Source organism: Natator depressus, chromosome 1 (genome assembly GCF_965152275.1).
Source record: "Natator depressus isolate rNatDep1 chromosome 1, rNatDep2.hap1, whole genome shotgun sequence".
In the NCBI taxonomy this organism is placed as follows: Eukaryota; Metazoa; Chordata; order Testudines; family Cheloniidae; genus Natator; species Natator depressus.
The window spans coordinates 217,113,395-217,140,406 of NC_134234.1; the positions used below are offsets into that span (position 1 = coordinate 217,113,395).

A 27,012-nucleotide genomic window follows, 5' to 3' on the forward strand; every position below is an offset into this window, starting at 1 on the left:
CAGACAAAAAAACAACAAACCAATGTTGACTTTCTTGTCCTCAGTTTGAAATGAAAATTGTGCAAAACGTACGATAGTTTTCATTTTAAGTGATATTGTCAAGTTGTTAGGACCCAGATTTTACATACTTTGAGTGCTCTGTATTATAATAGTAAATGCCCTCTTGATTCTAACCACATAGTAATTGTTTATTTTTTACTACACCACTGCAGCATCAAATGTATTTGTTAAAAATGACTGCACACAGTGTAGGTCCTATGAAATAAATTGTGCATGTGGGCTCCAACTGTACTTTTTATGTGTCAGCTTTACACAGAATAAAGGACTACATTATTTAACTATATCATGCTCAGAGGCAGTTTTTAAAGGAATACTAAGGTACAAAAAAAACCTAACGCTACATGGTAATGCAGTGAGGACTTGATTCAACAAACGCATATACCCCTGAATAATTTTACAGTAGTCCCATTGTCAATGGGAGTACTCATACGGGTGAAGTTCTCACATGCACAGGTTTTTGCAGGATAAGGCTCTGAGTTATAATCTATCAGGTTCTTTAGGGTGAAATTCGCCCATGACTGCATAATGCCTGAGTAATTGTGCTATATGCAGGGCACAAACCTGGAGTGACGGGGATGAAATTCATCCCTAATCTACTGACAGGTCAAAAGCTCCTATGTAGCTTCTCCACATCCCTTTCTGGAAACTAATCTGTGTATTCACTTTCCTGTCCCCAGAACTCTCTTCAAGCTGGCCTATTCCAAGATGACGTGAAGACCCCTCTCTGCACTACACAGGGGTACAGAAAGGCAGTTAGCCCTCCATAACATAGGGAATTTCACATTTACCTCTCACTCCTGTAATCAGATCAGCACAAGTGGACTTCAGTGCCTGCACTGAGTTCCACAGAAGTCATTTGGGCTCCACATGGGTGCAAGAGACTGCCTGCACAGATCTGATTGCAGGAGAGAGGCCTTAATGATGAACCTTTCAAGGAAAACGTATGCACTGCAGGAAATGGTGCTAGTGATTCAGCAGACAGCACTCTTCCTTCTGAGTCCATAGCGAGCCAATGCCTAGCATGGTGCTAGAAGGAACTGTGCTTGGGAAAGTGCTATTTTTTGAATGAAATGAAAACCAAGGTCCTGACCATTGTGGTTGTTAAAAGTCCTATGATACTTTTCACAATTCTTAACCTTGCTGTCCTGGCCAAATTCCAGCGTTGGGTAATTACGTTCCATTCTGCTGGCCTACATTCTCTCCTTAAATTTCAGTTCTACAAACAGTTGTTTAGTGTTGCTGGCACACGACTGCTGTGTTCCAGACCAGAAGTAGGTGAAGTGATCTCCACACACACAGTGGCCAAATACTATGCTGACTTACACATGTACAGCTCCTCTAAAATCAAGGGCGTTTTAAGGGCACAAGTCAGCACAAAATTTGGTCCAGTCCATAAATCACTTTGGTATATGTCCATATGAAAGTTCTATATGTCACAGTAAGATCTTATAAGGAGCAGGGCTGTGCAGATTTTTGGGGGGCATAATCTCACTTTTCATGATTTTTTCATAATATGAGTTTTTTGTACCAGAACCTGCTAAATTTCATGTTTTTAATGTGAAAATGTTTACCTTTGTAAGAACTAAATTCCACAATTTGGAAAATGTCAAGGTTTCTGTTTAATTATATGGCCATTTTAGAGTGAAAATTTTACTGTTTTCACTTGCTCTATCTTTTTAAGCAAAATACCTAACATTTTGCAGGACGTTGGCTGCTTTGCAAAATTGGACTGATTTCAGAAAATTGAAACAAAATACAAAAATCTCAAATATCTCAGGGCCTGATGCTGCAAACACCTTTGCATGGACAGACAGCTGAAATTGCATGGAGTGCCCTCCAAAGGAATTTGTGGGAACTGGAGCTATGTTTTCTGTTTTCATTGAGAACACTTAACATAGCCCTAACAAAAAGGTGTTTTCTGTTATAATATGCAGTGTTAAAAGCATGTAAAATCTGGGGCTCAAAAAGCCTGGCAGTATTACTTTAAGACCATTTGTTTTGTCTTTTGATACCCAGCCACTGAGAGAAGACTGTTGGGCCTAATCCTGTAGTCCATACTCAGGTAAAACTCCCTTTGAGGATTACAAAAGTACTGGGCTGATTATTTCTAAATCCACTGCAAATTAAGGGCCTGATTCCACAAACACTATTGAGCCAAGTGCTTACTACCACAAGTAGGCCCATTGATTTCTATATGCCAAACCATGGTGTGGCTAACTAGCAGTATGACAGGCAGCATCGTGGGCAAGGAAGCAGGCGCCACACAGCTGGACAGCCCCATCCCTACGCAGGTGGGTAGAAAGGGGGAGAGACCCGGCTCCCCCACCCTCAATGTGGCCAGCCATGTCGCTGCACTGGTGCATTGTGATGCATACGCTGCACCGAGTATAGACCTGGTGCAGTTTATTCCCTTTTTGAAGTAGACAGGAGACCAGGAGGGGACTGTGACTTCAGGGGTCATAATCTGTTTTCTGGACTGCTCTAGGGGCAGCTTAACAATGCAGACAACCACAAAGTCATGATCTAGCCCTGTGGGATTACTTATGGTAGTAAAGCATTACACTAGGTAGCAAAGGTTCAAAGTTCACTGTCCAGCTCCTTGAGTAATCATTTGCATCGGGGCAAAGTAAGCGTAAAATGCTCCCAAACCAGAATTTTCTACGTATGTCTGAGGTAACATTTTAATATCCACAAGACACTCATTTTGCACAAATACAAATGACTAAATAAGGTGACATACAGTGGAGAATCAGGTCTTAAGTGCTTCCAGGATTGAGACCTATACATGCAGAAATCTTTGCTGAACGGATCCTCATGTTAATGTATTTTTTCCACTATGAAATGGACACCTAAGACCAAACGGGAGCCCAATGTCCCTGCAATCTACAACTGTTCCCCTACACAACTGAAGCAACTGTGCTTTGCTCACCAAAACACAGGCTTTGGCTGCCTTTTGCACTGACCATTCCATGAGGCTCCCAGCGGAAAGAACTGTAAAGTTGTGAGGTATTGTGAAAATGGGAACCTTTTTTGTCCAGTAAACCTGAGGTAAATATACTGTCTTTGCAGGATGTGATCAGAAAAATAAAATAAAATAAAATAAAAAAAAATCATGAGCACGCTATTAGAAAACAACTGTACAGGGCATTTCCAGTAAATCTAACAACTCATCTTATCTCCACTTAACCGTCTACTTCAGGATTTGAAATTTAAGCAGTAAAATAATATATTATAAAAATGTTTATAAAATAGCAGCACACTCAGTGAAACAATACAGCTAAGTACTGTTAATGTGAATAAGAATGAAACAAATCATAGCTTCTTAGCAGCGCAAAAAAAAAAAAAAAACCAAACAAAATAAACCCCTTAGATTCTTACTCCATTTTCTACCCTCATCTAGCCAAATATGGCAGAGTCCATTCATAAAATATTCTTCAAAGTAGCATGTTCTTTCTGGATTTTTATCTTTAAAAAAATGCAAACATTAACATTTCATCCAACAGCTTCAAACTGTATATTTGCAATCTGTTAATACAATTGTGCAAAAAAAAAAAAAAATTGCCCCATCTCCTTTGCCATCTAAATGCCTCTTCTTTACAGATGGAGCAGGAAAAATAAATTCAAGTACACTGAATACACCTTTGTAATAAAAATCAAAGTCACGCACCTTGATGTTTACCATTTGTGTCTTTTGCACCAGCAATTTTCTTTCATTGTCCATAGATAAGCATGCGGGTGGTATTAAGATCCTTCTGACACTGAACAATACACAGAATTGTCAGACTTTCATCCGGAATGTTGTGACAGGAATGTCATCCGAAGCAGGTGTTGGAATTTCCAGCAACACCAGAACTAGCAAAGTACATCAGATACTGGAAAATATTGACTATTAAAAGCTATATGCATTGCTGCTTTTTTTTTTTTTTTTTTTTTTTGCTCAGCACAATTGTCATAAACCATCTCATTTATCCCTTAGGAACAATTTTCAAAGTGCTTTTCGAATGAAATGGTTTATAATAATGCTAACTGTGGACCAGTAAAGTTATAAAAATCTGGAAAATGTGTTTTCTGGAGGGAGAGGGGGGATCAAAGGTAATCACATCTTCTTTAACACAGTGAGGATATGTTAAAAAGGAAGATGGGCAGAGCATCATTTAATTGCCTTTACACCAAACTAAGGAGCTGCCAAAAGTTAACATTGACGTGTAGCATTAGCATTGTGAATGAATATAATGCTTTTTCACAGATGATCCACTGCATCTAGGAATCCAAAGTTCTGAGGTGGTCTGATTTGTTGACAGGTCATTTTTAATCTGTATATTTCTGCCATCTAATGCAAGCATTCTATACTTTGGCTTGGACCATTGCTGGATAGCAGGATCAGCTTTAAGCCAAAGATGCTGTTGTGTTTAGAATGAACCATTTCTGGAGGAAAAGTAGGAAGCAGTGGTGGGGGGCGAGGGGGGGAGGGGGCGGGCGAAGAAACACCTGCTCTTCCGGCTGGCAAAATAAAGCATCTTCTTTCTTAGGTAGCAGCTACCACAGACAGCAAGAGTAAACAAAACTAACTTACAGAGATCCAACAAACAGTTCTGACTAATAACAGAGGTGATAGATCAGCAAATCTCTTCTGCATCCAAAATGGTTCAATCACTTCAGGGATCTTTTCCCACTTTGCCCTAACCCCTTAATTCTATTGCTTTGCAATCTAGTCAAGCCATAACATCACACACACAATTCCTTTCTTAAGTTTAAAAAAGGGTGTGTATGCACTAGGTCATAATGCACGCACAAAAAAGTATACTCTACTTTGTTCCCACAAATGCAGGCTTACATTTATCTAGCTACTTTTTATGCTTTTATAAGCACTTAATATCACCGATACATAATCAAACAGCAATTATCAAATATATCGTGGGATTCCCTTCTGTAGAACATCACAGGCACCAAATGCTTTTTTAAATTACTCATTTTTTTTGTTTTGTATCTAAAAGAGCTTTAAATACGTTCTATGTGGGAGCAGATTAAAAAAAAGATTTCACTCTAAAAAAGGGGGGAGAGCAGGGGGAGCAAGCATGACTGTCTGGGCTGACGTCCTCACAGGTTGATGTCTCTCACATCTGTGGGAGTGCTGGCCTGGTCCAGTTCATCCACCATCTTTGAAGGATTGCTTTGCTGTTGCTGCTGCTGGACTTGCCTAAGGTTGCTTACTAGCACCGACTCAATCTGTTCTTGGCAGGCTTTAAGGCAGTCCTAGAGAATAGAAGCAAAGTGATCTGTTAGTGAATCTTTTCCCACTGTGCCAATCAAAACTTCAAGACAAGCAGAAATGAGGAAAACCAAGATGTTCAGAGGCTATGTGAATGGAAATCATGCATTCACCCTAGAATCGTGCTATGAAGGGAAACAGGCTGCAATCACTAGAAGCAGCCCACGTATGCAGTCCTTTGGGTGGAGTAAAGCAAATACCACATTTGTTACAATCTTGGCACCTTAAAATTCTAACTCTCCTGCAAGAAAGTAGTGCCTTTTGGAATGGGAACTCAATGGTATTCATTGGCAATCTCCTGCAGGACAGGTATAAATCCAAAGGCAGGACTATACCTAGCTCTGCAGTAGCTCCTGCATTCCCTCTGCAGGGCAAAATGTGTATCATCCCTGTGCAAGAAGAAACATGCCTTTAATAAAATCAAGTCTACAGTACTCTACAGTAATGGTCCAAAGTACTACATCTTACAGCACTGCAATGAAATAGGCCGTTACTATAGAACACTGAAGTATTTTCTTTAGAAGGGTCAGCAACAAAGAGGTAAAAAGGAGATGCCCCCAAGCTCAGAGAATCTGTATCCAGACTCCCAAAAATGTTATCCTGCCTCCAAACACTGCTTGATAGTTGAGTCTCATGAAAGACAACCCTGGTAGAAACAGGACAAACGCAGTTGCGAAGCGACCCACCAGATAATCCACGACACAGAGCACCAAGACCATTGTCAGCAGTTTGCACAGACCATCTTCCACCCACGGAGTAAATTCAAATTGAAACAACCAAAATGATTCCAATAACAGGGGAAAGAGCAGGTCAAAGCTAGGACACCTATGTCTCACTGAAAATGGCACACTTATTCAGGGTGCAGGAAAAATTAAAATAGTAACAATAACAATATAGTAGGACCTCAGAGTTACGAATACCAGAGTTATAAACTGATCAGTCAACCGCACACCTCATTTGGAAGTGGAAGTACACAATCAGGCAGCAGCAGAGACAAAAACAAAAAACCCACCACCACCAAAATAAACAAATACAGTACAGTACTGTGTTAAATGTAAACTACTAAAAAATAAAGGGAAAGTTTTAAAAAAAAGATTTAAAAAGATAAGGATATTGTTTCTGTGCTTGTTTCATTTAAATTAAGAGGGTTAAAAGTAGCAGTTTTCTACCGCACAGTAAATTTTCAAAGCTGTCTTATGTTCAGCTGTAAACTTTTGAAAGAACAACAATAATGTTTTGTTCATTTGAACATTTCAGAGTTATGAACCTCCATCCCCAAGGTGTTCGTAACTCTAAGGTTCCACTGTAGTAATATCAGAAAACTACAAATATCCATAACCATGTTTCTGCCACAGACCTCAAAGCACTTTGCACAGAGGATTAGATAAGTATCTTTATTCCCATTTCACAGACTCAGCAACTGAGTTACAGAGGAGAAGTGATTTGCATCAGGTCACACATGGTGTCAGTGGTTGAGTCAGGAACAGAACAAAGTACTGCAGCACAACGGATCAAACCAGGGACCTATCTGGCAAGCCCCCTCACTCTCACCCACATAGTGGCAACCAGTAGAGTTTGAAGTCTGCACACAGGTATGCTTCATCCCAGGCCTGCAATGTATATCTGTTGTCCTAGCCTGACTGGGAAAGCATAAGTCATGTATGTCTGGGCATGTCCGCTCCATAGGTGACATTTATGTGCTTGATACAATTTGTGCTGGTGTGATTATTCCAGGTGATAAAATTCATTCTGTGCCAGGAATACCACTTTGTGTTGGACCCTGGAGACTCAATGCTAGCAGTAAAGTCACACCCTCTCTCTGCAAAGAAACTACCATGCCTATATCCTGGAGCACCATTCCCAAACATTATTTGTACATATATATATATATATACCAGCAAAAGAGTACAAGGGGATGGTTTGTTATGCTGATCAGATTCAAGGAAGAGTGGACTGGATGAGACATTGGTCCTATCATGAACAAGAAACTTACCAAGGATGTGGAGGCCACTACCCAATTCTAGGTTTCAGAGTAGCAGCCGTGTTGGTCTGTATTCGCAAAAAGAAAAGGAGGACTTGTGGCACCTTAGAGACTAACAAATTTATTTGAGCATAAGCTTCCGTGAGCTACAGCTCAATTCTAGCATCAGTAAGCTAGGTACAGAGCATGGCGGCACCATTAGAACATCAGTAACAAGAGGCCAGTTCATCACTATTGCCTGGGCATAACTGGACCAGGATGGCGTCGTATTTTCCAGCTTAATAGTCAGAATCAACTGTTATCAAGAATAACGTTGATCAATACCATTGTTAGATCAGTAGCAGAGAGCAAGGCAATACTTAAAATCTGTGTTGCAGTGTCATGCCCGTGTGACGTGCAGTGGGTGGATTGTTACTTCTCTGTGTTTGTCATAGCTATGTGCTTCTTTAACCCACGGCTCTGTGCTCCAGAGATGGATGCCCCAACAAAGATCGGTGAGACTGATATTAAACACTTAACTATAGGTGAAGAAAGTGGCAATTCCCATAGTTCAAGTTGCCTAACACTTTCCATTGTAAGCCAGTGCTTTCAGTTGCTTGTCACTTTGCCAAACTTCTATCCCTTGGGCTGAAATTTGCCATGTTTACTCTGTGTCTCAGGCTGAATTGATCTGGGAAAAATTCAGCAAAAACAGCTCAGCCATTTCCAAGAATGAGGCTAGGGAAAGCAGGTAGTTTGACAAGAGTTAATAAAAAATCCCAACAGTTTCTCTGAAGAGTTCTAGCACCTTCAGGATTTGGAGCAGGACCTTCCAATTTGGATTAGGAGAAGTGTGGGGTCAGGTGCCGTATGCTCTCCCCAGGAACATACACCGAGACATAACCAAGTTATAAGCCTCCGAAAATTGTCATTTGCACATGCTCAGTAGAGCCCATGAGATCCTTGCTGCTAAAAGCCCCAGAAAGCCCCTTGACATACCAACTACACTGAAACATGCCTCAGGAGTAGAGCTAGAGTGCTAGATTTAATGTGGATGTAACAGATGGAGTAGCAGCTGCTGTGGCCTCTTAGCCTAGGAGAAGGCAGAGATTAAAGTGAGGGGAAATGACATTCTCTTTGGCTTGAGATGCCAACACTCTACCTCCTGTTTCAATATACTTGCTCCATTGGAGGAAAGGTGTGCTGGGCATCAGGGAGAAACCATAAGTTCTACTGTCATCTCTTCCACTTGTTGGTGTTAATAAGCCTGTGCACTTCACAGTCATTACTGAGCAAGGCCTCATATCCCTACCATAAGGAGGCAGGCAACTCCCATTCTCCCCATTTTACAGAAGAGGAACTAAGTTTACACAAGGTCCCTTTGGAAAAGCTTTGGCACAGAATTCAGGGACCAGATTCTAGACTGTATGTCACATGAAGTGCAGTGGGGACAATGATGTCTTTTAAGTCACCTTTGCACTATGCAGAATCTGGCCTGCTCTTTGGCATCAGTGTAGCCCTTATCATAAATTAGAGGAACCCCAGAGGCATGCACTAGTTTATGGCAATCTGTCTGAAATAGCAATGTGCCCCTAATGACAGATATAGTCACTCTGTACTGTTCTGATTATGAGACAGCCCTCTAAGATGTACCCTAGCCTCAGAAGAAGGAGAGTGTAGATCATGTATTCATTCCACAGCATACTCCTTTTAATTTCCTGGGGTCAGTTTTTCTTAGGACATCTGACCAGAATGTAATTCTTCATCTTCACTTTTCATGAAACACCCTTATTTCTGTCTCTCTGCATTCATACCCACACTCTGTGTACAGGCCTGTTGTCCTCTGGAAATTAGAGGTATATTGTGGGCACAAACAATGAGTAACAATGTAAGTTAGCTAATACTCAGATGCACTGAGCAACCACAACTCCAGTTTAGTCAATGGGAGCAGGGGATGCTCAGAAACTGAGAAACTCAAGATAGTGCCTCAAGATGGACCCCCCCCCCCCCCCCCGGCCCCAGACGCAGTGCCCAAAGTGAGAGGTCGTGTCTAAAAATGCTGGCCTATATGACTTGCACTAGGCCACACAGTGAGTCAGTGGCAATGACAGGAAGAGAATGCTGATCTCTTGACTCATGGTCAAGTACCCTATCCACTGGACTACATGTACTGTCAGCACACTGGATCAGTCATTGAATGGACATGTTTCAAAATGCTAAAACTGCACTCCAACAACAGGTATTCGCGCACACTGTCTATGCACCATACCACAGCAAGAAGGCTTGCCCGTAATCCTGTATTAAGAATTCATGTAGAAACCATGCCAGCAGGAATTACCCATATTAAGACGCTTAATTACCAAAACCACGTTTTCTCTGGTTTCGGTAAATCTACAAAAGACTTCGCTGCCTTATTGGAAAAGGAGTCCTGTTGAGGATGGCAGGCTAGGGTTGCCAACCCTCCAGGATTGTCCTGGAGTCTTTGGGAATTGAAGATTAATCTTTAACTGAAAATTATGTCATGTGATGAAACTTCCAGGAATACGTCCAACCAAAATTGGCGACCCCATGTCAGGCCTAAAATTAGACCTCCTACCAACTTTTTTGGTATGAGGTGCACTGTACTGTCTATCCCTCCTTATACTCTGCATACATGCTACATTCTTATCAGAAAGCAAGGGACTGACACCTACAGGATTCCTGCTCTTGGAGAGATGTGAAGTTTGAATACCCGGTTTGCTAAGAATGGAGCAGGAAGACTGATGTGAAGGAGTACCGTACATGTCACTGACAAAAAGAAACTAAATACCCTGGATTTATTGGTGATGGGAGGTGAAGCAAAAAAATCTGGATTTTTTACAATGCTGCAGCCATTACATGTTGGGATATTTCTATTGGGTTTTTTTGCAAGAGGTGTGTAGGGGGACTGATTGTTTTGTTTTTAATGGTCCTGCTGGTGATGACAAATCTGTCTAGTTATTGTAAGGTGAGAACTTTTGCTTTTATTCATCTTGCTGGGAAACGGATGGATGCTTTCTATAGTCAGGGAATTGATCATTTAATGGTGAGGGCTGGGCCTCTCGCCCCAAATATATTTCTGCCAAAAACCCTAAAAAATTCAGATAAATCCCATGCTCAAGAACACATGTGCATTCTAGGTCCATTACCAACATTCACATATTTAAGAGGTAGTAACTGTAACATCATGTCCACCAGTTAGTAAAATGACTGGGCTTATGTTAAAATGCCCAGTGAGTCCATTATAGCATATTCCGGCAACTGCTTGTTACAATAGAATTGGGTCTTCTGTTTGTGGTCTGTTTCCCTTTTCCATAAACTGGTACTGGTGTGCTTGTGTTCACTGGACAAGACCTAAGCAAATGCATATAAATGTATCATCAGACACAATATCTCGTTTTCAAACAGCTTTTGCAGATAGATTGACAGAAATGCAAGGTAATCAAGGGATGAGCCCCAAGGTCACAAAGAAGTTTACTAGCACAGATGACCCCCCCCACATTAGAAAGATTTCATCGAGCGTGTACATCTCCCTCTCACCAAACAGAAGTTTCCAGCCATGCTAACCTTCCTTCAAACAGGGCCTACGTTACTCCCATTGAAGTTGATGGCAAAATAGTGAAGATCAGGCTCAGACATAAAAAACTGGAAGTGAGGATATCCATTTGCAGAATATCATAAAACGTTGCATTTATAAAGCACGTTTCATACAAAGATCTCAGTATGCTTTTAAAACATTAAGGGCCAAAATTGCAAAGCAGAATGTCTTTCTAAAACAAATCAGGCATTTACACAGCCAAGTACCCATCTCAGTGCTTTACAACCCAATTCTCTACATAACTGCAGAGTTTTTGCATGTAACGTAAATCCTGAAAATCTTCACCCAGTTAAGTCAGTTTCAGAATACTCTTATAATATTAAACATCTTTTAATAGTAATAATTAATAGCAAAAACAAATAAAGATCCATTTAATTTATGCAGAGCCCTAAAATGACACTTCCCAGGGCTGTGAGGCACCCTGCCCTTAGCGTGAGGAAGTTTTGTCTGTGTCTGTGGTGGATCAGCTCCCTGAAATCACCAGTCTCTGGTAGCACAAGTACTGCCCCCAGGCCTCCACAGGCCTTGCTCTCTCTGTAAAGGTTAACAATAGGCACACACCAACCCCAAGTTCTCCGAGCATTCTCTGTAGAGTCCAGCCCCCTTATCCACTGAACTCTCCCAGAATTACCAGGCTCACTGTTTCCAAAGGAACTGTACACCGCAGCTCACTAGTTACACCTTAGAACACAGCTCTGCTGAACACACAGCATTTAGATGTATTTATAGTGAAAACAAGAATAAATTTATTATCAAAGAACAGAGATTCAAGTGATAGTGAGTAAGAATACTGGAAACAAATGGTTACATATAAAACAAAATAATAACATGCTTTCTGAAAACTAAACTTAACTAACAAGGAATGTCTATCTCCTGCAAGAAAGCGTACCCCAAGTTCTTTCCCCAGCATTTTCAACCAGTCTGGCAGAGACCCGTTCTCATAAAAATCAAGCCCGCTGACAGCTTGTCCTTACAGACTGAACAAATATCTAGAGGTTCATCTGTACCTTGGGTACAGTTTCAAAAGTTCTTGTATTACCCCTAAACAAGCTGATTTCTGTTGTTTACCTCTTCTTGTTAATTTCCTCTCTGAAGATTTCACAATCCTTCATTAGCATGCAGCCCAATCTTTTGAGTGGAAGCCTACTGTGAACCATAAAATACTTAATTTACAGGTAAACAGCCAGACAGATAAACGTTCCTTGTCTGAAAGAAAACCTGCTTTTCACTGTTGCTGGTGACCACTCCCTTAATGCTGACCTTAAGAACATAATTTTCAGTGTATATACATAACTCCTTACACAACATCTGTACATGCATTTCGCAGTGATATTGAAGACCAGGGTGACACATAGGCTTTGAGTCCTCACATGACACTCTTTGGTGAATTAAAAATACCAGACCCTGGGATCCCTGTAACCCATATGCACCTGTTATACCCTCTGCCAGTTGGCATCAAAAGGTCTCTGGGTCACAATTACATCTGAGGCCTGGTCCACACTATATAGAGTTAGGTCGACATAAGCTGCTTTACTCTGTAAGTGTCCACACTACAATGTTGCTCCTGTCGACGTAACTCACCCACTACGTCAACCTAATAACTCCACCTCCACGAGAGGTGTATCGCTTAGGTCGACATAGTTGGGTTGACACAGTGGCAGTGTAGACACTGCATAACTTACGTCGACTTTAGGGGCCTCCAGGAGGTGTCCCACAATGCCGCACTGTGAGTGCTCTGGTCACTGGTTTGAACTCTGCTCAGCGGCCAGGTACATGCCCCTCCCCTTTAAAAGCCCTGTGAATTTTAAATTCCATTTGTTGTTTGCTTGGCATGGAAAACTCACATAGCAACTGCCCAGCTGACCATGCCAGCTCCACACAGCAAACGTGCTCCTGCCTGGAGTACACAGGAGGTGGTCGATCTCCTGGGTCTGTGGGGAGAAGAGGCTGTGCAGGCACAGCTCCGATCCAGCCGTAGAAATGTCGACATCTATGAACGGGGGGAGAAGGGCTACAAGCGGGCCATGCAGCAGTGCCATGTGAACATTAAGGAGCTGCGACAGACAAACCAGAAGGCAAGGGAGGCAAACAGCTGCAGACATGCCACTTTTCCAAGGAGCTGCATGCCATCCTCGGCGGTGACCCAACCACCATCCCCAAGACCCCACGAATACTTCGGGGGAGCTGGAGTCACAGGCCACCACAGTGAACCCTGAGAACGAGGTGTTGGACAAGGAAGAGGAGGAGGAGAATGGGGAACAGGCGACCAGGGGATCCAGTGGCGCTGCATCACTGCAAGTCAGGACCTCTTTTTGACTCCTGAGCAGTCAAGCGAGTCCCAGCAGTCCAAGGCTGGTGAGCCTGATGCAGGGGAAGGAACCTCTGGTAAGTATGTAGTTTGCTTTGACATTGCAGGACACATCTGTTCATTTACTCTTTTTTAGTCATGTTGCAAGAGGTAGTGAAATAACCAAGAGGTAGAGTTGCTATCTGCTTCTCAATAGTTAGGCAGAGGGAGCCCTGAAGAACAGTTTGTTTATGTGCACTGAAGGCCTGTGAATCCTCCACAGAGATCTCGAGGAAGCTTTCCTGGAGGCAGTATGCAAATCCTCTGCCAAAGGTTTCTGGGGAGGGCTGCCCTATTTCTTCTGCCACAGTAGGATGCTTTCCCACACCACTCAGCAATTACTTCAGCAGGCACCACTGCAGTACACAGGCTAGCACCATACACACTCAGTCTGCACCGGATGTGTACAGGAGCTGTTCCCTTTCAGCCTCTGTTACCCTCTGGAGTGAGACATCAGCTAAAGTCACAAGCAGAAGTGAGAATGTAGTGCTTGTAACTTGTGTGATCAAGCAGAGTGAATGCACTCACAATAGTACCTCTGTCCACTGTTTCTTTCGCAGTGGCGAAAGTGGCCTTGAGGGTCTCTCCATCCATACCAGTGGAGTGGTTCAGCCAGAAAAGGAGAAAGAAGAGGACAAGGGAATACATGTTCCAGGAGATCCTGAAAGCCTCAGTGCTTCAGTTACCAAGCATAGGGCTTGGAGGATGAAGTTCGAGGACACAATGGACAGGGATAGTGAGGCCAAGATAAACGGGCAGCAAGAGATAATAACCCTTCTCAGGGAGCAAACAGACATGCTGCAGTCTCTGACTGACCTTCAGGCTCAACAGATCCGTTCTTGTCTCCCCCTGCAGCCCACAGAGAACTGCATTCCGGGACCTCCCTACACACCCCTTCCTTTACTACATGGCATCCGGGGCCAGTGCAATACCCCTACCACTCCACCCTGGGGGAAAGTACAGACAATCACAGCTGCACATACACCAACTGTGTCTCTCACAGGTCAGTGTATGTGTGTTTGTGAAATGGAAATTACTTTTCTTTCCTTTTCAGAGGTTCTTTCCCATGTATTTATAAAATTTCATTCAGTTTTAAATATGTTTGTCTCATAAAACTGGGTGACTGGGCAACAAAATGGCAAATGAAGTTCAATGCTGATAAATGCAAAGTAATTCACATTGGAAAACATAATCCCAACTAGACATATACAGTGGTGGGGTCTAAATTAGCTGTTACCACTCAAGAAAGGGATCTTGGAGTCACTGTGAATAGTTCTCTGAAATCATCCACTAAATGTGCAGCCGCCATCAAAAAAGCAAAAAGAATGCTGGGAATAGTTAAGAAAGGGATAGAGAATAGGACAGAAAATATCATGTTGCCTCTGTATAAATCCATGGTACGCCCACATCTTGAATATTGTGTGCAGATCTGGTCGCCCCATCTCAAAAAAAGATATATTGGAATTGGAAAAGGTACAGAAAAGGTCAACAAAAATGTCTAGGGGTATGGAACAGCTTCCATATGAGGAGAGATTAATAAGATTGGGACTTTTCAGCTTGGAAAAGAGATGACTAAGGGGGAATATGATAGAGATCTATAAAATCATGACTGGTGTAGAGAAAGTAAATAAGGAAGTGTTATTTACTCCTTCTTATACACAAGAACTAAGGGTCACTAAATTAAATTAATAAGCAACAGTTTAAAACAATCTAAAGGAAGTATTTCTTTACACAACACACAATCAACCTGTGGAACTCTTTGCCAGAGGATGTTGTGAAGGCCAAGACTTATAACAGGGTTAAAAAAAGGGCTGGATAAGTTCATGGATGATAAGTCCATCAATGGCTATTAGCCAGGATGGCAGGGATGTAAAATCATCTATGAAGTGTCCCGAGCCTCTGTTTTCCAGAAGCTGGGAATGGGTGACAGGGTATGGATCACTTGATGATTACCTGTTCTGTTCATTCCCTCTGAAGCACCTGGTATTGGCCACTGTCGGAAGACAGGATACTGGGCTGGATGGACCATTGGTCTGACCCAGTATGGCCGTTCTTATCTTTGTATGGGTTCAGAATAAAAGTCTATTTATGGAAACTTAATTCATCTTTATTAGTTCATAATATATGCTGGCTGGGACTGATGTCATTCATAAATAATAGCAATAGGTGCATTTGCAATACTATATTACCACATACAGAACACTCATTACAATGTTCATACTAGGGTGCCAGGCACAGCAGACTACAGCAACATACGTTACTGTGGCTCATTGTTAAAATGGTCCTTCAAAGCCTCCCTGAGCTGTATAGCCCCCCGCTGATCTCTTCTTACAGCCCTCGTATCTAGCTGCTCAAAAGCAGCAGACAGCCATTCCACCTCCACTCCTGCAGAAACCGCTCCCACTTTGCTTCACAGATATTATGAAGCACACAGCAGGCAGTTATCACTATAGGGACATTTTCTTCACTGAGGTCTAATCTTGTGAGTAGACAGTGCCAGCGGCCTTTCAAATAGCCAAAGGCACATTCAACTGACATTCTGCACCTGCTGAGCTTGTGGTTGAAGCACTCCCTGCTCGTGTCATGCTGGCTAGTGTACACCATGGGAGCAAGGGGTAGGCTGGGTCTCCCAAGATTACTATTGGAATTTCAACATCCCCAATGGTAATTGTCTGGTTTGGAAAGAAAGTCCCTGCTAGCAGCTTTCTCTACAGGCCTGTGTTCTTTAAGATGTGTGCATCATACACCTTCCCTGACCAGCCCCCAGTGTTGATGTCAGTGAAACGACCCCGTGATCCACCAGTGCTTGCAAAACCATAGAAAAGTACCCCTTTCCGTTGACGTACTCCATGGCAAGGTGGTCTGATGCAAAAATAGGGATATGCGTGCCACCTATTGCCGCACCACAGTTAGGGAACTCCATTACTGCAAAACAATCCACTATATCCTGCATGTTGCCCAGAGTCACAGTCCTTCGTAACAGGACACAATTAAGGACCCCACACACTTGCATCACAACAACCCCCACAGTGGATTTTCCAACTCCAAATTGATTCCTGATTGATCAATAGCAATCTGGCGTTGACAGCTTCCACACGGCTATCACCACTCGCTTCTCCACTGTGAATGTAGCTCTCAATTTGATGTCACAGCGCTGGAGGATTGGGGTGAGCTCCATACACAGCTCCAGGAATATGGCCTTAGGCGCCGAAAGTTCTGCAGCCACTGCATAACAATGCAATCCCACCAGTCAGTGCTTCATTCTTGGGCCCAGAACCGGCGGTCCACTGTGTGAAGTTTCTCCATGACTGCCAACAACAACCTTAAATTGTTTCTCTCCCTGGAGCACAGCAAGGCAGCCTGCAAGGAATCAACATATTCCGCCTCATGGCTCTGGAAATACTTCAGGATCAGGCATGTTGTGGTCATAACGCTCATCACAATACTGAAGAGCAGAGCAGTGCAGGATCCATGCTTCTCGCAGAGATGGTGGACGTGCAGGTTTGCAGAGCTTTTTACAAGAGATGCACACGGAATGATGGGATGGAGAAAACTGCATCATGGGACGTTGATCCCATGTTCCCAGTCACCCCCGCACCACTCATTTGCTCCCATGATGCACTAAAACACTGTGTGCTACATGATGGCGAGATGCACAGCAGGATAGCTACTCCTGGTGCACTGCTCTCTGCATCGATGCAAGCGCTGTTAGTGAGGACATGTACCACCGACACCAGGAGCGTAGTGTTGACATGCAAAATCGACATAATTACTGTGGCGGCTGTATGTCAACTTAATTTTATAGCGTAGGCATGGCTTGAGAATCTCAAAGCACTTAATACAAAAGTGGGTCAGTACCTCTGTCTTCATTTTATAGCTGAAACCTACAAGGTATTTCAGGTCAGAATTTGGACTACTATTTATGTGCATGGCTTTTTATATTATACTGAGACCCACAATAAGGTTGATGTTAGTGTTTCTGGATATGGTGTTCAGATTGAAGATTGGTTTTAACACAGTAATTCATCAATGAAATCCATAAGACAAGGCCTATATTATGATTTAACTATCATTATATTGTCTGTCAAGTTCTAACAACTTCAATATAATTTACTAATCAAAATAGTAATTTTTATTTATTCATCTCTATAAAGCACACATCCAGGGATTGAACCTGGCTAGCTAGTGCCAATTTACCAAGCTGGGACTTCATTTTGGAGGCTGTCACCTTGTGTTGCAGAAACGAAGTGTTTACTTTAAAAAAAATAGGGCCAGATTCACCACTGGAATCCAGCTGCTTAGCATTGCTGTGGCAGCAAAATCGACTGGAGCATACAAATGAAACTCATCCTAAATCACTGGCACTTATGGTTGAGAAGATACACTCAAGTTCACAATCTGAAGGCTAACTGCTGCAAGGACTGTCTGTCTGACTGTGCACAGAGCCTGAAATAATAGCTCTGAGAGGTGTGAATTGCCACTATTCATGTCAATGGGATGCTAACTATTATGGGAGAAAGGAAAAGAATGAACATATTATGAAGATCTGCAACAATTTACTGAAATATCTCATTTTGGTGTATCAAGGAGGTGGGCTTGGTTTGTGGGTGGAACTACCACTTCTTTCTCACTTTAATTCGGACTCTGCTCCTATCCAAAGTTACTGGTTACAGAATTAAAAACAACTCAGCAGGGTCAATAATCAGGCTTCCAATGATGCACAATGTAGTTTCTCAAAGTCTGGTGTTGCTTTGCTGTGTTTGTATGTAATTTATTTCTGGATTTTATTTTTAACTGTTGCAATTTTACTATGTACAGCACCCAGAGGTAGGGAATGCTGCTCTATAAATTAAAAGGAAATAAAAAAATAGAAGTCAGGGAATTTCCTTTAAAAACAACACTATAGCATACTACAGTAATGGTCCAGAATAGTATAATAATTCTATTGTAAGATGTGGTAATTGTGACCATTACTGACAAATACTCTGCGGTTTGTTTTGGTTGTTTTTTTCAGAAGGGTTGTTAAGTCATGTGTCACATGGATCAACTTCCTCATTTTTCTTTCTGGTCTAGTAGTTTAAACTATTAAAATAGTTCAGGTAGTTTCCATTCCACAGTTTTATTGTCATCATAGCATGTGCAGAAGAAAATAGCACTTAATTTTTTGTGTGAAACTTCACAGTCCTTGGGCAGTTTATTCCAGTTATTTTTTTATGTTTGGAAAAAAAGATAAAATTTTGTGCTTGGCAGCGAGTAACCTTTGCATAGTGATGGAAATTCACATGGAGAAAACAAACAGGAGGAGAAATATATTGCACTATGTCACGATTTGGGTTATTCAACATAGAAAGTCCAGGTTCTGAATTTCCAGGCACAATAACCTAGAAACAGGGTTTAAGCATTTGGAAAGGCCTGGTACTATACGCGATTCATTTCTTTAACTTTTCAGCACCAAGTTAATACATTTTCTCGCTGATTTTTCCATATTTTACTTTTTTAAACTTAAATATGTTTGTACTGCTGTTATGAAGATGTTTGCATCTGGCAATCTGGTATGTGAGCCTCCCATCCATCTCCGCAAATAGGGTCCAACTTTACATCACTGAAGTCAATGGAATTTTGCAATTGATTTCAATAGGCGTTAGAACAGGCTGGTACAGAACTGAACTTGCATGACATTGAGTGCCCTCAACTCTCATTGATTTCACTGAGGTAAGTAGGTGCAGGAAGAACTCAGCACCTGGCAAGATCAGGCCCAAAGTGAAAAATAAAAGCTAAAGAAGGGAAAACACATATAAATATGTATTGTTTCAGCAGCTAGTTTATATAGGGCTGATCTTGAAGTCCTCTCTCAAGCCTCTTTGGGTCTCATCCTAAGCCCATTGAAGTCAACGAATGGAGTCTTTCAACTGACTTCACTGGCCTTTTGCTGCAGCCTTCTATCCACAGAACACCATGGGAAGCAGCAATGCCATCTTAGCCCCTAAAGAATCACAAGAGACACTGTCGTCTAATGCTGAACAAGGACCGTTATCAGAATAAGGAAAACAGTTTTATCCCTAAATCTTTTCGCTCACCTCCTGCCTCATTTACTGTGAGTATGTACACATACTGCACCCACTGCCTCTGGGGACAGGGTTCTTCAGTAAGAACTAGACTGGGATCACCAGATTCATTTTAACATAGGCCACCAAACAGTCATCCAGTGGCACAAAAAGATGCTTACTTTTGGTAACTGGTGTTCTTCGAGATGTGTTGCTCATGTCCATTCCATTGTAGGTGTGTGTGCTCACCACATGCGCTGGTGTCGTAAGTTTTTCACGCAGTGGTAACCGTAGGAGACCGGCTCTGGCGCCCTCCGGAGTGGTGCGCATACGTGCTGGTATAAGGGGTGCCGCCAGCTCCCACCTCCCTCAGTTCCTTCTTGCCAGAATGCCAACGGAGGGGAAGGAGGGTGAGTCATGGAATGGACGTGAGCAACACCTCTCAAAGAACAACAGTTACAAAAGGTAACCGTCTTTTCTTCTTCGAGTACTTGCTCATGTCCATTCCATTGTAGGTGACTCCCAAGCAGCACCACCAGCAGCGGGTCTAAGTTCATGGACGTGTCCACTGCAACACAGCTCTTCCAAATACAGCGTCATCTCTAGCTTGCTGGGTGATAGTGTAATGCATTGTAAACATGTGTACCGAAGAACATGCCGTGGCCCTGCACATGGATAGGGACATGCGCCAGGAAGGCAGCCAAAGATGCCTGAGCTCTAATCGAGTGAGCCTTCACTATCAGTGGAGGCACAGCCTGCCCCAACTCGTAACAAGTACAGATGCAGGTGGTGATCCAATTCGAAATCCTCTGAGATTTGAAAGTCCCTTCAGCCTGTCAGCTGTCATGATAAAGAGCTGTGTCGAGCTGTGGAAGGGCTTTGTGGGCTCCAGGTAGAAAACCAGGGCGCGCCTGACATGTAGAGTGTGCAGCTGCCTCTCCTCATTGGTCATGTGAGGCTTTGGACAAAACACCGGGAGGAAGATGTCCTGGTTGGCATGGAAGTGCGACACTACCTTTGGCCAGAAGACTGGATAGGACCTCAGCTGGACCTTGTCCTTGTAGAATACCGTGTGCGGGAGCTTCAAAGTGAGGGCTTTAATCTCGGAGACATGTCTCGCCAAGGTAATAGCTACATGGAATACAACCTTCCATGACAAGTGGGAAAGGGAACAAGAAGCCATAGGCTCAACGGGTGGACACGTGAAGCCTGGAGAGGACCAGGTTGAGGTCCCATTGGGGATCCAGGTCCCAGACCGGAGGAAAGAGTCTTTCAAGGCCTTTCAGGAACCAGCTTGACATCTCGTGCGAGAACAATCAAGCTCCTCCTGCCTGTTGACATAGAACATGGAAGCCGTGTTGTCCATTAACACCTGCACCACCCGACTGGACAATTGGGGAAGGAAGACACTGCAAGCCAGACAGATGGCTCTCAGCGTAACTTGGTATACTGCAGACTCAGGGGTTATGGTCTCGAAAGGAGCTCACATTACAGATAACCCCTGAGTCTCCACTGTACTGAGATACAGTCCCCAAACGAGGTTGGACACATCTGAAATGGAATGGACATGAGCAAGACCTCAAAGAACTTTCAGTCACTACTGAACCAGCGTGAATCTCTATTGGCAGCTTAGGATCCAATTCTGCCATGTCCTGAGCACCTTCTGGGAGGTGCCTACCTCCATTAGGGCCCACTGACTTCAAATTGAGGGATCTCAGTACTTTTCAGGACTTATCTCTTGATGAAAGTATCTTCAGTTTGTTTCCAACCTCTCTGTGCCATTTGTCCCCTGGAACTTTTTTATTTTAATTTTCATATGTCCTTTCACTTCCTGGGGTAGGAGTAGAAATACCAAAAGAAAGCCTGTCCCAGCAAGATTTCTGGCCTGTTTTTTTTTTAACCAAAGATGAGGTTTAGAGAAAAATCTGAACCTCAGAGCCTTTTAGGTTTGCCCATCAAATAGTCAGAGAGTAAATACATCTGGGAATATGAATGAGGCATAATGGAAGTAGATAACATGCTATGGAACATTGTCTAAAAAACAATCCAGAAACTGTAGGTCTATTGATGCAACAAAGTTTAATTTTATTTATGCTCATCTGTGTACACTGAAAGCCTATTAAACACCATCCTCACTAGGCAACGGTGTTCATCAAGAAACCATCACAAAATATCCCCAAATGCTTTGAATACAATTTTGTTCCACTTAACCTCTTCTAAGCAAATACTTTTGGTCTGACTATGAGAGATCACTTAAGAGAGGTGTCACTATATTTTGGAAATCTAACACAAAACAATTTATCTAGTGTTTAGAGCAGGTTTAGACAATCTGGTGATAAAAATGCTTGCAGACAATCTACATTAGCACTGAATGAACAATGTTATTTTTGAACTTCTTGCAAATCAAACATCTGTAAGCAAACCACAATTTTTGCCCTGTACAATAACTAGCTGAAGAACAACGTTAGAGTGGGGTTTTTTTAATTTGTGTGTTTTTTTTTTTTAAATTAAATTATCTGAAAGACACCACTGAGCTATAACTACACACCCCTTTGTTTATACCATTACTTCACAGTTGCTGCTGAAGCTCAAAAGCTTAAATTCAGAGTTGGGATGCTTTGCTGAGTGATAAAATTCAGCAATCTGAAAACACTGAAAAATTCACAGGACATCTCTGTGCAAAAAAAGGTGGGTTTTTCCTAAATGTTTGCTGGTATTTGAAGAAGAGAACTGTTAGCCTACCTTATGACTATTCAAATGTCTCTGATTCTCTTAAACAACATTCCTGAAAAGGAGCTCTTTTAAAAAATTAAAGAAAGAAAAAACAGCAGGAAAACAGGAGAGGTGCTTCTTTCAAGAAAGAGGCGATATGTAACAAATGTAAGGGGGTGCAGTAGGTGATTGCTGTAACAGTGCTGGTCTCCTATTATTTACACTTTGCTTTGAGAGCACAGGAATGCAACTACTCATGCATTTAGGAATAAGGATTTGCATAAATTCCAGCACAGAATGTGTGATCCACACTGCTAAGGACAAAAGATGACTGGATTCCCACTTGGTCCACATTTGGGCCCCAATTCCTAAAAGCCCTTAAGCACATGATTAACTTTATGGAACTTTGGCATGTGCTACCAGCATAGGGATGCTTTCCTGAATTGGGGACTTGATTTGCAGTACATGGGTCCCTAACTCTGAGACACTACTGTCTATACAAACCAAGGGCTTGAAAAGTGACAATGTGAAAATGCCATCCTGTGTTTCATGTTGTTGGTGTCTTATTGATTCCAGATCAAATTGATTCAGTTTACTAACAGAAAGATGCTTTTTTTTGTTGCTCTCACTGGTGATGAATTATGGCTACAAAGTTTGCTTGTATACCCCACTTTACCCATCCCTATACAGGGGAAATAATATTTTGCTCTCCCACAGCGGTGTTGTATAGGTAAATTAATTTAAGGGGCATCATCATACTTAAATAAGTAAAATCACACTTCTGCCAGAATTTGTTTACTTACTGTGTTACCAGGACTGCCTAAAATGACTGTAACTGAAAGGGATTAGGGAAAACAAATTTTTTCCTCCTCTAATTTTTCAGTTTTATTAGTTCATTTGACAACACTTTGTTTATATTCAGTTCCACTATTTCCCCAGAATAGGCGGTTTCTCCTGTTGTTCGGAGGGGAGTCTTTCACAATCGAGAGAAAAACTTTTTTTTAGGAAAACGTGACTTTAAAGCCAAAAAAATTGGCAGCGGGAATTCAGGGGCATATATCACACCTCAAATTAACTCATTTTTTAAGCTGAATTGAGATTTCAAGTTGACAGTGGTCCTTTAATGGTAGAAAAATACTTGGAGATCTTCAGATGACAGAAGTGCATATTAAATAACAAACAAGAAGAATGTCAATAGTAATATCAGAGTTTATAAAAATTGGGATTCCTAGAAAACCTACAATATTTGTGTTGCATCAGACAAAGTTAAACTAGGGCTATGTGGGTATATGAGAAGGAATCTTTGCTAGCCATTATCAATGTCTTCTGTCAGCTTGAACAGGTCACACATCTGCAGTGGTGCAGGTCGGGGCAAGCCTCCAACCAGATGATCACAGTCTATCACCAGTCCATGACATCTGACAGCTATGTTTGTGATGGAGAGCTCATTACTTGGAGGCCTTACTTCCTCTGCAAGCTGGCTCGCTTTCACAGCACTGCACCCTTCTCTGTATTTATGAATGGATTTGACGGAACTCCACTATTAGCCTACAGTGTAACTGCATCACCCCATTGTTACTACACACGCACAGCACTCACTGGAGAACAAAAAGCTGAATGAGCTAGAGCAGCTGCCAACTCAGGCAAAGACAACTTAGGAAACTATCTCATTCTTCCTTTCTTTTGAGGCTATTTTGTCTGTTGTTTCCTTGCATACAAAATGCAGCCTGCAACAAATAAGGCAGGATAGGACACAGCAAGCCCTGTTACATGGCTCCAAAACCACAGGCCCTAAACCCTACAAAAGAGGGAATAAATGACGTATGTGCCTTAGGAACAGTGCTCAAATGCTATCTATTCTAGACAGACTGCCAATGGATATTCCATGATTTTATAATGTGGCTCAACAAAAACTTAATTCTAGAATGTGGCAACTCTGAACTTCAGTTAGATCTAGAGATTTGCAAGGATCTGTGTGAAAGTATTATCAGAATTATTTCTTTGTCTGAAAAGTAATATACATAGCAGATTTAACGTAGGATGTTTGAGGAAGGGCAAGAAGAGAGTGTTTATGATATCTGTGGCAGCGGTTGTCATTTACTATGGGCCAGATTTTCAAAACAGATCAAAGCCACATTTTGAAGGGCCAGAGTTTCAGAACCCACCAGTCAGGCCAGAGTTTCAGAAGTGCTCAGCTTCCAGCAACTCCCACGGTGACACTTCATAGACAGATTTTCAAAAGTCCTCAGCACCCACCCTGCACCAAACAGGCTGATCGCTCCTGAAAATCTGTCCACTTATTCTTGTGCCTAACCTCCCCAACTTTGAGTGCTGACCTCTGTGGAAAATTTTCCCTATATATTTGTACAGAGGCAACCACAATGGGGCCACTATCTGGTTGCCCCATAGGTGGTACTGAGGCACAGAGAGAGTAAGGGTGGGATCCACAAAGGTACCTAGGGACCTAAATCTCAGGTTTAGGTGTCCAAGTCCCAGTTCTGGCTACACTGCTATCCACAAAACTCCCACCAAACTCTGTAGTCACCTAAACTCACTGGGTGACTACATTTCGGGATAAATCTCCCTCAGCACTTATGTTTCAGCTCCTGGGCATGTACGCTGCTGATGCCTTCTGGGAGTCCAGGTGCCCATCTCCCCACCTAAGCCCCAGAGTGATTCACAAAACAGGGGAAGATAGGTGTTTGTCTGACTACATCACATGTGGAGCCTGATCCTGTAGGCATTCTCAGAGGCTGCATACCAGATCAGGTCAAAAATCTGGCCAGAAGAGGAGATGCTCACCTTATAATGTTTAGCTCACATTCAATTCCCCCCCTCACTACCAGAGGGGGAGCAAAAAGGATTTGTACTGGGGTGTTCCATCTCTCAGGAAAGTGCTCTAACCACTGAACTATGGGATATTCTGATGTGAGGCTCCCTCAATCTCTTCTGTTGAAGCTTTTCAATTGGACATAAATAAAGAGTTATTAAATCAGGGGGACTGGATCCACGGTCTCTCACGAGGGTGCCCTAACCACTGGACCACAGAGTCATTCTCTCATGCGCTCTCTCTCTCTCGCCTAATGGCTATTTAATATTTATCCACTGTGGAAAAATCATTGGGCAAGAAAGGGAGAATGATTCTGAAATCTAGTGGTTAGTGCACCCAACTGGGAGGTGAGAGACCCTGGGTCCAGTCCCCCGCCTCCCACCACTCTTATGTTACTTAGCCACAATAGAACAGCTTCAACGGGAGAGACTGAAAAAAAACCCATACCAGAGTATCCCATAGCTCAGTGGTCGGAGCACTCGCCTGAGAAATGGCAGACTTCTGTTCAAATACTTTCTCCCGCTCTAGCAGAGAGAGGAGAATTGAACCTGGGTCTCCCACATCCCAGTGGAGTGCTCTAACCATTGGGCTAAAAGTTGTAAGATGGGCACTACCTCCTCTGGCAGCCATTTTGTGTGGAGCAAGGCAGTCACCTAACTCATTCCAACAAGAAACACAGTTTACGTGCTTAAGCCACCTGACTCCAGGACAGGGGGTGCCATTCTAGTATTGCTAAGCAGAGCTAGGCACCTCCGTGCAGCCCAGACTTAGGCCCTATATCCAAGGGGGTAGGCTTGACACCCCCCCCCCTTTTGGTTGGCGTCTCCCGTTGGCTAGTTTAGGTGACTCCCCACGTAGCATACTAGCTTTTGTAGATCTCTCCCCATTCATTGTACTGGACGCTGAGGTGCTTAACGCGGCTTTGTGGATCACAGTGTTGTTCCTGTGATCTTCTAGACTCTCTGATGTTCAGCATTGCAACACCTAAGTCCCTTCATAGATCCCACCCTAAGCAACTTGCCCAACATCACATAGAAAGTCTGTGGCAGAATATAGAAATGAACTCAGGAATCCCAAGTATAGCACCCTAACCACTGGGCCATCCTTTCTCATAGTTCATAACTGTTCACAATAGGGTTTCTTGCCCCTTCCTCTGATCCATCTGGTACTGCTGGAGACGGGAAGCTGCAGTAGGTGGAATGTTGGTCTGGTCCAGTATGAAAATTCCTATCTTTTCACAGGTTTCAGAAGTAGCAGCCGTGTTAGTCTGTATTCGCAAAAAGAAAAGGAGTACCAGTGGCACCTTAGAGACTAACCATTCCTTTTCTTTTATCTTTTCACAGGGTTGCCAGGTGTCTGGTTTTTGACTAGAAAGTCTGGTTTGAAGGGGATCTGTACAGTCTCTGGTCAGAAGTATTGACCAGACACCAAAAGTCCGGTTATCACAATTTTCCAAGGCCGTAACTAAGGCAGGGAGAGAGGGGCAGCAAAGAGCTACTGCGGGAGAGGGGTGCAAAAATGGGGTGGCGCAGGATCGGGCCCAGCAGTGTCAGTCCAGCCCAATAAGATCGGGCCTGGTGGGATCAGCTGGAGCCCGGGGCAGAGCAATACCTGCCAGGCAGGAGCAGGGAATGCAGGGATGGGCCGGCCTGCCCCTAGGCTGGCGGCACATTTGGTTCCGCTTTGCCCTGACCTCCGAGTGGGGCTGGCTCGGCAGCTGCCTTGGGCCTGGAGGAACTGCTGCCAGGGTAAGAGAGCAGGGCCTGGCCCCTGGCTAACAGCTGGGCGGGGGAAGGATCCCTGAGGGGAGCTGAGTGGCCCAGGCAATTCTGCCCATAATTGTAGTGCAGGGCTCACCGGACGGGGCGGGGAGGGCAGGGCACAACCCTCCCACTTATTACCTGCCTTAAGGGCGAGCGGCTGAGGGGGAGGGGGAAAGCACCAGGTCACCAACCCGCACCAGCCCCTGCTCAGCTGTGGCCACCTTCTACCTGCATCTCGTGGGCAGTCAGGCAGGCTCCACATCAGTCTTGCAGCTCCCAGCCCCGGCCCCGCGGGTGGCAGGAGAGTAGTCCCCTTATGGGCAGAGGGAGCCCAGCTCGGGGACGGAGAGGGTGGGGAAGAGGATTGAATGACGGGAGAGAGGGGAGAGCAGCAAGCGACGGGGGAGAAGC

The 27,012-nt window shown here is 43.3% G+C and overlaps 1 protein-coding gene across 1 annotated transcript in view; it reads right to left on the minus strand.

Annotated features, from left to right (window-relative positions):
• Nucleotides 1-4,519: 4,519 nt before the first annotated feature.
• Nucleotides 4,520-27,012, minus strand: part of CCND2 (cyclin D2) — a 49,695-nt gene continuing 27,202 nt past the window's right edge. Inside the window, exon 5 of the mRNA XM_074935742.1 lies at nt 4,520-5,313. Coding sequence (XP_074791843.1) covers nt 5,158-5,313 — 156 coding nt within the window. The 3' untranslated portion in view covers nt 4,520-5,157. The remainder of the gene's footprint in view (nt 5,314-27,012) is intronic.